We start from the raw sequence: 13,177 nt of genomic DNA, 5'->3' as shown, positions 1-13,177 counted from the left end.
ATGGTGTAAAATTGTCATATGTTTGAGAAATTGAAGTAATAGCATTTCTAAGGTATTTGAATAACGCGCCACAGGATTCCACTGGCTGTTACGTAGGTGGGACGATTTCGTCCCACTGGCCCTAGAGAAGTTAAAGGCAATGCTACCAAATACTAATTGTGTGTACCGTTATTTCCGGACTATTAAGCGCACCTGAATATAAGCCGCACCCACTGAATAAAAAAATTTTTTTTAACATAAATAAGCCGCACATGTCTATAAGCCGCAGGTGCCTACCGGTACATTGAAACAAATTAACTTTACACAGGCTTTAACGAAACACGGCTTGTAACAAAAATAAATAGGCTTTAACGAAACACGGCTTGTAACAAAAATAAATAGGCTTTAACAAAACACAGCTTGTAACAAAAAATATAATAATTAGCAATAAGCTTTAGTTGTCTTTTTGCACAATTCCTCACGCTGCTGTTTCCAACGTCTTATCATCGACTCATTAAGACCAAGCTCTCGTGCAGCAGCTCTATTTCCTTTTCCAACAGCCAGATCAATCACCTTCAACTTGAAAGCTGCGTCATATGCATTTCTCCGTGTCTTTGCCATGATGAGGGTGACAAAATGACTACCGTAATCAGAATGATGGGAGTTTGAGAGCGCTCAATTTAATCTAAACAGTAAACAAAAAAGTTGTTTGACCTTAACCCGTTCGGCAATTTCATTGGTCTAATGAAAGCTTCATGCAGCCAAAAAACTGAGCACGTCACAGAATGTGTTTATTTGAAAAAAAATAATTGAAAGTGGGAAAAATCCATATATTAGCCGCATCATTGTTTAAGCCGCGAGGTTCAAAGCCTGGGAAAAAAGTTGCGGCTTATAGTCCGGAATTTACGGTATGTAAACTTCTGACCCACTGGGAATGTGATGAAAGAAATAAAAGCTGAAATAAATCATTCTCTCTACTATTATTCTGACATTTTACATTCTTAAAATAAAGTGATGATCCTAACTGACCTAAGACAGGGAATTTTTTACTCTGATTAAATGTCAGGAATTGTGAAAAACTGAGTTTAAAGGTATTTGGCTAAGGTGTATGTAAACTTCCAACTTCAACTGTATCTCAGATGGGGGGAGTGAGGCCTAAGAGGGTTTTAAATATAACAGGTATATAACGGGTATACAGAGATGACCAGTTTACAGAGGAGTATAGATTGCAGTGATGTGTCCTATAAGGAGCATTGGTGGCAAATCTGATGGCCGAATGGTAATGAACATCTAGTTGCTCGAGAGTAAGTAAGACATTTAATCCTCGCAAGGCTGCCGGCCCAGACGGCATCCCTAGCCGCGTCATCAGAGCATGCTCAGACCAGCTGGCTGGAGTGTTTACAGACGTATTCAACCTCTCCCTATCCCAGTCTGCTGTCCTCACTTGCTTCAAGATGTCAACCATTGTTCCTGTACCCAAGAAAGCTAAGGTAACTGGACTAAATGACTATCGCCTTGTAGCACTCACTTATGTCATCTTGAAGCGCTTTGAGAGGCTAAACGTATTTTTCAATCACACACACACACACACACACACACACTGCCGTCTGGGCCGGCAGCCTTGCAGAGACATTCACAGAGACATTCACATTCAGAGACATGCAGTCACACGCACGCACGCACGCACGCACGCACGCACGCACGCACGCACACACACACACACACACACACACACACACACACACACACACACACACACACAGACACAGACACACACAGACAAAAATTCACAATAGCAGACAAGCAACCACACTTGTAGGCTACAATTCAAAGTTTACATAGACACACAACAAACATATTTTTCAATGTAAACTTTGAATTGTAGCCTAAGTGTGGTTGCTTGTCTGCTATTGTGAATTTGTTTGTGTGTGTGTGTGTGTGTGTGTGTGTGTGTGTGTGTGTGTGTGTGTGTGTGTGTGTGTGTGTGTGTGTGTGTGTGTGTGTGTGTGACTGCTTGTGTGTGAATGTCTCTGTGTGCTCTATTCTGAGCAGAGCTGCTGTACTGCACATCAAAGGCAGCTCTTAAGGCCGTTTAACACTGAGCAGCTAAACACTATGACTGCTGGCTGGGCTGCTATAATGACTCATCCATTGAACAAACCTGGTTTAAGACCTGGTTACCCTGTCCCTGACCTGTAACTACCACAGATACCTGAGCTATGTGTTCCATGGCAGTATTTTTTGCAACAAACAAAACAACTCAGAGGAGATTGAAACACAGCTTTATCTGCTCTAGATGTCTATGGTCCTGTACTGCCCTTAGTATGTTTGTAATGTGGGAAATATGTGTCTCCCCATGCTAAGCACACAGTTAGCTGTATCCTAGCAGTAGCACTTTGCACTGCATTGCATCTCCACAGCCCTAGTCTATTTAGCACTGATACACTATTACCATGTAGTTTATTCTCGCAGGTTGACGTTTATTGTCATGAATCTTGCCATTGAGGCAAAACTGAGCAATGGGCCAGCTGCAAAGTCAAAATTGTCTATATTGTAAAAATTCATGAAAAACAAATGTGCTTTTTGGTCATAATTTAAGGTTAGGGTTAGGCATTAGGATTAGCAGTGTGGTTAGGGTTATGTTAGGGTTAAGTGTAAAATCTGATTTTGTGACTTTGTGGCTGTGCCAGCTAGTGACCATTCTGCAGAGCTGCCTACAAAACAAGATTTGTGACAAAAAACACTAACCTGCCTAATTCTCAGCTCTGTCAAATCAAATCAAATTGTATTGGTCACAAACACATATTTAGCAGATGTTATGGCATGTGTAGCGAAATGCTTGTGTTCCTAGCTCCAACAGTGCAGTAGTATCTAACAATTCACAATAATACACACAAATCTAAAAGTAAAAGAATGGAATTAAGAAATATATAAATATTAGGACGAGTAATGTCGGAGTGGCATTGACTAAAATACAGTAGAATAGAATACAGTATATACATATGATATGAGTAAAGCAGTATATAAACATTATTGAAGTGACTAGTGTTGCCTAATTAAAGTGGCCAGTGATTCCATGTCTATGTATGTAGGGCAGCAGCCTCTAATGTGCAGGGTTGAGTAACCGGGTGGTACCTGGCTAGTGATGGCTATTTAACAGTCTGATGGCCTTGAGATAGAAGCTGTTTTTCAGTCCCTCGGTCCCAGCTTTGATGCACCTGTACTGACCTCGCCTTCTGGATGATAGCGGGGTGAACAGGCCATGGCTCGGGTGGTTGATGTCCTAGATTATCTTTTTGCTGTAGGTGTCCTGGAGGGCAGGCAGTGTGTCACCTGTGATACGTTGGGCAGACCGCACCACCCTCTGGAGAGCACTGCGGTTGCGGGCGGTGCAGTTGCCATACCAGGCGGTGATACAGCCCGACAGGATGCTCTCAATTGTGCATCTGTAAAGGTTTCTGAGGGTCTTAGGGGTCAAGCCTAATTTATTCAGCTGTTGTGCCTTCTTCACCACACTGTCTGTGTGGGTGGACCATTTCAGATAGACAGTGATGTGTAAGCGAAGGAACTTGAAGCTTTCCACCTTCTCCACTGTGGTCCTGTCAATGTGGATAGGGACGTGCTCCCTCTGCTGTTTCCTGAAGTCCACGATCAGCTCCTTCCTGTACGCTGTCTCATCATTGTTGGTAATCAGGCCTACTACTGTTGTGTCGTCTGCAAACTTGATGATTAAGTTGGAGGCGTGCGTGGCCACGCACTCGTGGGTGAACAGGGAGTACAGGAGTGGGTCTAGGGTGTCAGTTTTAGTAGAGGAGATATGATCCTTAACTAGCCTCTCAAAGCACTTCAAGATGACATAAGTGAGTGCTACAAGGCAATAGTCATTTAGTCCAGTTACCTTTGCTTTCTTGGGTACAGGAACAATGGTTGACATCTTGAAACAAGTGAGGACAGCAGACTGGGATAGGGAGAGATTGAATACATCCGTAAACACTCCAGCCAGCTGGTCTGCTCTGAGGACGCGGCTAAGGATGCCGTCTGGGCCGGCAGCCTTACAAGGGTTAACACGCTTAAATAGCTTACTTACATCGGCCACGGAGAATGAGAGCCCACAGTCCTTGGGAGTGGGGCGCGTCGGTGGCACTGTGTTATCCTCCAAGCGGGCAGAGGTGTTTAGCTTGTCCGGGAGCAAGACGTCGGTGTCAGCGATGTGGCTGGTTTTCCCTTTGTAATCCTTGATTGTCTGTAGACCATGCCACATACGTATCATGTCTGAGCCGTTAAATTGCGACTCCACTTTGTCTCTGTACTGACGTTTTGCCTGTTTGATTGCCTTACGGAGGGAATAAATACACTGTATTGAACCATATTGCCAGTCACCTTGCCATGGTTAAATGTGGTGGTTCGCTCTTTCAGTTTTGCGCGAATGCTGCCATCCATCTACGGTTTCTGGTTTGGGTAGGTATTAATTGTCACAGTGGGAACAACATCCCCTATACACTTCCTGATAAAGTCAGTCAGCGTGTCTGTGTATACGTCAATGTTGTTCTCAGAGGCTACCCGGAACGTATCCCAGTCCGCGTGATTAAAAAAATCTGGAAGCATGGATTCCAATTGGTCAGACCAGCATTGAATAGACCATAGCATGGGTACTTCCTGTTTGAGTTTCTGCCTACAGGAAGGGAGGAGCAAAATGGAGTTGTGATCTGATTTGCCAAAGGGAGGCTGGGGGAGGGCCTTGTAAGCATCTCGAAAGGGGTAGAAGCAGTGGTTGAATGTTTTTCCAGAGCGAGTACTACTGTAAATGTGTTGATTGAATTTTGGTAGCATTTTCCTCAGATTTGCTTTGTTAAAATCCCCAGCTACAATAAATGCTGGCTCAGGATATGGGGTTTTCAGTTTACATAAAGTCCAATGTAGTTCCTTGAGGTCCGTCTTGGTATTGGCTTGAGGGGGAAGGAATATACACGGATGTGACTGTAACTGAAGATAATTATCTTGGGAGTTAATACGGTCAGCATTTGATTGTGAGGTTTTATCGGTTGGGTGAACAAAAGGACTTGAATTTCTGTATGTTATCGCAATCACACCATGAGTGGTTAATCATGAAACATACACCAATGCCTTTCTTCTTCCCAGAGAGTTCTTTATTCCTGTCTGTATTGAGAACCCAGCTGTCTGTCTGGACGGGGACAGTATATCCCGAGAGAGCCATGATTCTGTGAAACAGAGTATGTTACAGTCCCTGATGTCTCTCTTGAAGGAGATCCTTGCCCTGAGCTCGTCTATTTTATTGTCCAGAGACTGAACATTAGCGAGTACTATACTCGGAAGCGGTGGATGGTTTGCACGCATCCTGAGTCAGACTAGAAGTCCACTCTGAATACCTCTTCTCCGCTGGCGGCGTCTTGGAGCAGCCTCTGGGATAAGTTCATTTGCCTTGGGCGATAAGTTCAATTGCCCTGGGCGGTACAAACAAAGGATCCGATTCGGGAAAGTCGTATTCTTGGTCGTAATGCTGGTGAGTTACCGTTGATCTGATATCCAAAAGTTCTTTCCAGCTGTATGTAATAACACAAAAAAATGTTCTGGGCTAATAATGTAAGAAATAACACACAAAAAAACAAAATAATTGCTTAGGAGCAAGAAGCAGAGCTGCAATCTTGTTGTCGTTGCTGGAGTGCTTAGTGCACTGCTTCTTCTATGTCAAACTCCTTACTAGTCTGCTGTTTCTGTAGCTGTAGTGCTTACCACACTGCTGTTTCTATGCCTAAGCATTTGTCATTGTGCTGTTTCACTAGCTTAGCGTTTAACTTCTGTCTCTGCCTCAGGTCCTCTGCTTCTGATCTAATGATAATGTAATCCACTAGGCTGGATAACTGATTCCCTCTCTGTGTCTGGGTGTCTTTTGTTGTGTGTTGCGTGTGTGTGTGTTTAACTATTCTTGTGGGGACCAGAAGTCTCCACAAGAATAGTAAATGAACAAAAATGTTGTTAGTCCCCACGAGTTCAAATGCTATTTCTAGGGGGTTTGGGGTTATGGTTAGAATTAGTGTAAGGGTTAGAATTACATTAAGGGTCATGGTTAGGAACTAGGGTTTGTTTTAGGGTTAGGTTTAGGAATAAGGTTATGTTTTTGGGTTAAGGTTAGGGTTTGTCCCCACAAGTTTAGCTGTACAAGACTGTGTGTGTGTGTGTGTGTGTGTGTGTGTGTGTGTGTGTGTGTGTGTGTGTGTGTGTGTGTGTGTGTGTGTGTGTGTGTGTGTCACTCCCAGCCAGAACGGCAGTAAATAAAGGAGAAACAACAGAGGCAGACACTCACTGATCTCACACTGGTGGAGGGAGGAAACGAAGAGGGAGGAAACGAGGGAGGGGAAAGGGGGAGTGAGAGAGACCGGAGGGATAGAGGGAGGGGGAGGAGAGGAAGAACAGACTGGGGAAGAGAAACAGACACAAAGGAGAAAGGGCACAAAAATAAAATGATGTGTATTGGAGTTCTACTGAGCCTTTTTTAATTGAAACAGCAGTCCTTCCCTCTATTCTACACCTCCATTTAGCTCCCCTCTATGTTTGCTGTCCCTTCTTATATGAGAGAGAGTGTGTATTTCCTGGAGTCTATATCGACTGGGCCGTGAGTTGTGTAATGTTTATCATTTGGCCTTGTTCTCTGGTTCTGTTTTGATGTGATCACTGTCACACATTGATTTTGTCACTAGCTGTGTGGAGTATTGACTGCTGTTATAACCATGTTGTTTATAACTGGTATCTGTACTGTACTCTACACTACACACACACTTGCCCTAGTTCCTCCAGAGTAGATTCTGAATATTGGAGAAGAGAAGAGGATAAGATGGCAGTGAGCACTTTGCTTTAGCACCATGTAGCGTTCAGCACATCTCTCTCTCTCTGTATGTATGATTAATGAACATTTACACAGCCCTGCCAGTGACACCTGTCCCTCTGCAGAGAGATACTCTCTAAAGTGTGTGTGTTCACAAACACAGTCACCCTTTCACCAGACATGTTTTGTGTGAGTGAATTCCAATGTAGGATGTGTCATATTTTTTTTCTTCTTTTCGGTCAGACAGCGGGACAAACATGGACTTAAAGATCTCTCACTCTCACTCACTCACACTCTCACTCACACTCTCACTCTCACTCAAACACATGTTGCCAAAGCAAGTGAAATAAAAAAATTAACAGTAAACATATAACTTTTTAGGGAAGACAGATGCAGACAGTGTCAAAGTAACAAAAGTGTATTACTAGAACGGGGGTAGGCAATACGACAGGTCAAGGGCAGGCAGAGGTCAGTAATCCAGATCAGAGTCCAAAAGGTACAGAACAGCAGACAGGCTTAGGGTCAGGGCTGGCAGAATGGTCAAAACTGGGAAAACTAGTAAACAGGAACTGTCTCTCTCGGTGCCTCTTTCTCTCTTTCTGCCTCTCTCTCTCCTTACCTCTCGCTCTCTCTGTGCAGCTAGAGGAGTTGCATTGCCTGCCCACTGAGTTGGGGGTAATGTAGTAATGTTTGGCTAGTCGAGCTGACATTTTCCTGCTGACAGACTCTTTCTGCCTGAGTGCACAGTCTGTTCAAATAACAGAAAAGATAGTGCCGTAACTGAGTGAGCCAAACATTACTAAACACTACATGAGAAGTGATTCACTCTGTTTAGTAGACAGACATGGTTGACGGATGTTATAATATTTATAAGGTTATGAGGTGAAGGATTGTCACATAGAGATTACAATACAATATGAAGAGGACCTAATATATATATATTTCACTCATTCAACCTCACTTGGGTCACTCCAAATTCAAAGGCCTACACTGCCTAAGTCCTCTTCATATTGTATTGTAATCTCTATGTGATAATCCTTCAATTTATAACCTTGTAAATATTATAACATCAGCCGTCAACCATGTCTGTCTACTAAACAGAGTGAATCATATATATATATATATAGACCTGTTCTAAGTTGTCTTCCTATGTTTTCATATCATGCTGACCCCTCTCTCCCCCCTCTCTCTCCCTTCAGTGAGGTTTGCAGATTGTGGCCTGGGCGACAGGGTTCTGTTGGAGGTGGGCGACGCGGTGGACTTCAGGCTGGGTGAAGATGGCATGGTGTACGCCCGGCACGCCCTCCGTCTTGCGGACAGGAAGAGAGCCTTCCTGGTGGTGCGAGCAAGGGATCAGCAAACCAAGGAGGAGTGGAACACACGCGTTCACCTCCACCTCCGGACAGATGGACAGGGAGAGACAACAGAACACAACAAACAGGTATGGATAAAATAAGAATATCACAATATGGTCATTTAGCAGAAGCTTTTATCTATTCAAGGTGACCCTTCTCATTCCTGGTATAAGCATTTTGGGTTCCATGTAGAAGCCTTTCCACTGAGGTTTCTACATGGAACCCGAAAGGGTTCTACCTGGAACCAAAAAGGCTTCTCCTGTATGGACAGTCAAAGAACCCTTTTTTCTAAGAGTATGGAGAAAATACATGAATAATTATGATGTGGAGATGGAAGTCAGAGGAGCAGTTCATCATAAGAATACATTATACATCACCAGTCGATTAACCAAGTTTCACGACCACTCTTACTTATAAGGATTACTTTTAAGAATCATTCATGTTAAATGTACTAAATAAAAATTCACAGCCCACTCTGTTAACCTTTGATGGCCAGTGAAGTGCTGATATCCACAGAAACAAGGCAGTGCTCGCTACAGTATAGCATGCATCCCAAATGGCACCCTATTCCCAACAGTGGGGGGGAAAAAGTATTTGATCCCCTGCTGATTATGTATGTTTGCCCACTTACAAAGAAATGATCAGTCTATAATTTTAATGGTAGGTTTATTTGAACAGTGAGAGACAGAATAACAACAAACATATCCAGAAAAATGCATGTCAAAAATGTTATAAATTGATTTGCATTTTAATGAGGGAAATCAGTATTTGACCCCCTCTCAATCAGAAAGATTTCTGGCTCCCAGGTGTCTTTTATACAGGTAACGAGCTGAGATTAGGAGCACACTCTTAAAGTGAGTGCTCCTAACCACAGCTTGTTACCTGTATAAAAGACACCAGTCCACAGAAGCAATCAATCAGATTCCAAACTCTCCACCATGGCTAAGACCAAAGAGCTCTCCAAGGATGTCAGGGACAAGATTGTAGACCTACACAAGGGTGGAATGGGTTACAAGACCATCGCCAAGCAGCTTGGTGAGAAGGTGACAACATTTGGTGCGATTATTCGCAAATGGAAGAAACACAAAAGAACTGTCAATATCCCTCGGCCTGGGGCTCCATGCAAGATCTCACCCCGTGGAGTTGCAATGATCATGAGAACGGTGAGGAATCAGCCCAGAACTACACGGGAGGATCTTGTCAATGATCTCAAGGCAGCTGGGACCATAGTCACCAAGAAAACAATTGGTAACACACTACGCCGTGAAGGACTGAAATCCTGCAGCGCCCACAAGGTCCCCCTGCTCAAAAATACATATACATGCCCGTCTGAAGTTTGCCAATGAACATTGAATGATTCAGAGGACAACTGGTGAAAGTGTTGTGGTCAGATGAGACCAAAATGGAGCTCTTTGGCATCAACTCAACTCGCCATGTTTGGAGAAGGAGGAATGCTGCCTATGACCCCAAGAACACCATCTCCACCGTCAAACATGGAGGTGGAAACATTATGTTTTAGGGGTGTTTTTCTGCTAAGGGACAACTTCACTGCATCAAATAGACGATAGACGGGGCCATGTACTGTCAAATCTTGGGTGAGAACCTCCTTCCCTCAGCCAGGGCATTGAAAATGGGTCGTGGATGGGTATTCCAGCATGACAATGACCCAAAACACACGGCCAAGGCAACAAAGGAGTGGCTCAAGAAGAAGCACATTAAGGTCCTGGAGTGGCCTAGCCAGTCTCCAGACCTTAATCCCATAGAAAATCTGTGGAGGGAGCTAAAGGTTCGAGTTGCCAAACGTCAGCCTCGAAACCTTAATGACTAGGAGAAGATCTGCAAAGAGGAGTGGGACAAAATCCCTCCTGAGATGTGTGCAAACCTGGTGGCCAACTACAAGAAACGTCTGACCTCTGATTGCCAATAAGGGTTTTGCCACCAAGTGCTAAGTCATGTTTTGCAGTGGGGGTCAAATACTTATTTCCCTCATTAAAATGCAAATCATTTTATAACATTTTTGACATGCATTTTTCTGGATTATTTTGTTGTTATTCTGTCTCTCACTGTTCAAATAAACCTACCATTAAAATTATAGACTGATCATTTCTTTGTAAGTGGGCAAACATACATAATCAGCAGGGGATCAAATACTTTTCCCCCCCACTGTATATAGTGCACTACCGCTATGGGTGCCCTGGTCAAAAGTAGTGCACTATATAGGGAATAAAGTGCCGTTTGGGACACACCCATAGCATCAGGTGCTGCTACCTGCTGTGTGTAAATTAGAGAAAAAAGGTTGTCTCTGTAAGGGGAGACATTAAAGGGCCACTACAGCGACCCGTTCACATCTCCCAGTAAAAATGTTCCCAGAAATAGTGCAGTGCAATATACTTACTGTGTCCATTACAGTCTCCCAGCCTTCTGTGGGAGCAGTGAAAACAATGTGAGAAAAGAAAAAGCTGTTTAAACCACCACCAATATGAATCCTGTGAATAAAAGCTATGAAATTTAACCAGTGGAATGTTGGCCAGCTATTAGTCAGCTAGCTCTCTTAACCTCTCTTGGGTATGTGGGACGTGACCGTCCCACCTGCGGGACGCACTATTCAACAGCCAGTGAAATAGCAGGGCGCTAAATTCAAAACAACAAAAATCTCATTATTCAAATTTCTCAAACATACAACTGTTAAATCCCATTTTAAAGATACACTTCTTCTTAATCCAACCACATTGTCTGATTTCAAAAAGGCTTTACGGCGAAAGCATAACATTAGATTTGTCACAGAAGTTGTCATTTTGTTGAAGGGAGGACCAAGGCGCAGCGGGTATGTGGATACTCATATTCTTTAATGAAAAAACACGCAGAGCATCCACAGTGAAAAAACAATAAATGATACTCACGACAAGAACAGTTTTGCAGGCTATCAAACGCAGTGCAAAAACAACTACCCACAACCCCAAAGAAAAACACACACTACTATATAGGACTCCCAATCAAAGGCAACTCAACACACCTGCCTTCAATTGGGAGTCCAATCACCAACACAACACTTAACACACAAAAACCCTGCCACGTCCTGACCAAAACGAATACAATTGCTCCCTCTGCTGGTCAGGACGTGACAAGATTATGTTACCACATCACCTTGACAAGAAAATCCACATAGCCATTTTCCAAGCAAGGAGAGGCGTCACAAAAACCAGAAATACAGCTAAAATGAATCACTAACCTTTGATGATCTTCATCAGATGGCACTCATAGGACTTCATGTTACACAATACATTTATGTTTTGCTCGATAAAGTTCATATTTATATAAAAAAAAAAACATTTTACATTGGCGTGTAATGTTCAGAAATGTTTTGCCTCCCAAAACTTCCAGTGAATGAGCACATCAATTTGCAGAAATACTCATCATAAACATTGATAAAATATTAAACTGTAATTCAAAGAATTATAGATACACCTCTCCTTAATGCAACCGCTGTGTCAGATTTCAAAAAAACTTTACAGCGAAAGCACACTTTGCAATAATCTGAGTACAGCGTTCAGACACAAAACCAAACCCGCCTTTTTGTGGAGTCAATAAAACTCAGAAATAATATTATAAATATTCACTTACCTTTGATGATCTTCATCAGAATGGACTCCCAGGTATCCCAGGTCCACAATAAATGTTTGTTTTGTTCGATAAAGTCCATCATTTATGACCAAATACCTCCTTTTTGTTCGTGTGTTCAGTCGCGCGCAAAATGTGACGACGAAAAGTCAAAAAAAGTTATATTTACGTTTGTAGAAATATGTCAAACGATGTATAGCCTCAATCTTTAGGATGTTTTTAACATAAATCTTCAGTAATATTCCAACCGGACAATTCCAATGTCTTCAGAAAAGAAAAGGAACACAGCTCACACTCACGTGAGCGTGTGCCTCTGAGCTCATGTAATTTCCTCACTCATCTGACTCCAGGCCCTCTTGTTCGCTCCATATTCACAGTAGAAGCATGAAACAACGTTCTAAAGACTGTTGACATCTAGTGGAAGCCTTAGGAAGTGCAAAATGAACCTTAAGTCACTGTATAGGCAATAGGCAATCACTTGAAAAAACTACAACCCTCAGATTTCCCACTTCCTGGTTGGATGTTTCTCAGGTTTTTGCCAACCATTTGAGTTCTGTTATACTCACAGACATCATTCAAACAGTTTTAGAAACTTCAGAGTGTTTTCTATCCACATCCACTAATGATATGCATATCCTACCTTCTGAGCCTGAGTAGCAGGCAGTTTAATTTGGGCACGCCTTTCATCCGGACGTCAAAATACTGCCCCCTACCCTAGAGAAGTTAACAGACGGATGGAGCAGAAAACTCTGAGAAAAGGGAGGGAGGGATGAAGGAGAGGGAGAGAGAGTTTAGCGAGAGGGAGAGAAAAATATGGAGTGAGATTTGGGGGAAGGAAGCAGGAGAGAGAGAAGGATGGGGATAGATGTATACAGAAATAGAAAAATAGAGATGGAGGGATAGAGATGGAGGGGTATAGATGGAGGGATAGAGATGGAGGGGTAGAGATGAAGGGATAGAGAAAGGGGATGTGATGTCTAATAGAGATCCTATTAAATTACGTGGGTAATTAACTAAGTATTTGAATTCCTAATTCTATAGCTAAAGGGTTGTATTCAGATTCAGATTAGAGTGTGGTGGAAACTAAACTGCATTCCTAGGCTGCAAATACATTTGAGGTAAACACACACAGCCCAGGATGGTGATTGATCAGGTCCTCAGTAATGATAGCCGTAATCCAGCTCTCTGGAGTGAGTCACCAGGCCACACCCCCTAGAGACCTCTGGGACATAAACTGTGTGTGTGTGTGTGTGTGTGTGTGTGAGAGAGAGAGAGAGAGATTTTGTTTTTGTGTTTCTTTTCTTCCTGGTGTTTTTCTGGAATAACTTCTTGATGTGGGTGGGTTTGTCCGAGATATCTATCTGTTTGTCTATATTTTTGTCTG

General features: G+C 42.9%; 1 protein-coding gene across 1 annotated transcript in view; it reads left to right on the top strand.

The window, feature by feature from the left end:
• cdh2 (cadherin 2, type 1, N-cadherin (neuronal)) overlaps positions 1-13,177 on the top strand; it is a 70,439-nt gene that overhangs the window by 31,212 nt on the left and 26,050 nt on the right. The window contains exon 3 of the mRNA XM_014123187.3: positions 8,020-8,261. Coding sequence (XP_013978662.1) covers positions 8,020-8,261 — 242 coding nt within the window. The remainder of the gene's footprint in view (positions 1-8,019; positions 8,262-13,177) is intronic.

This window comes from Salmo salar, chromosome 10, assembly GCF_965601325.2.
Source record: "Salmo salar chromosome 10, fSalSal1, whole genome shotgun sequence".
Lineage (NCBI taxonomy): Eukaryota > Metazoa > Chordata > Actinopteri > Salmoniformes > Salmonidae > Salmo > Salmo salar.
This window is presented reverse-complemented; position numbering and strand designations above follow the sequence as displayed.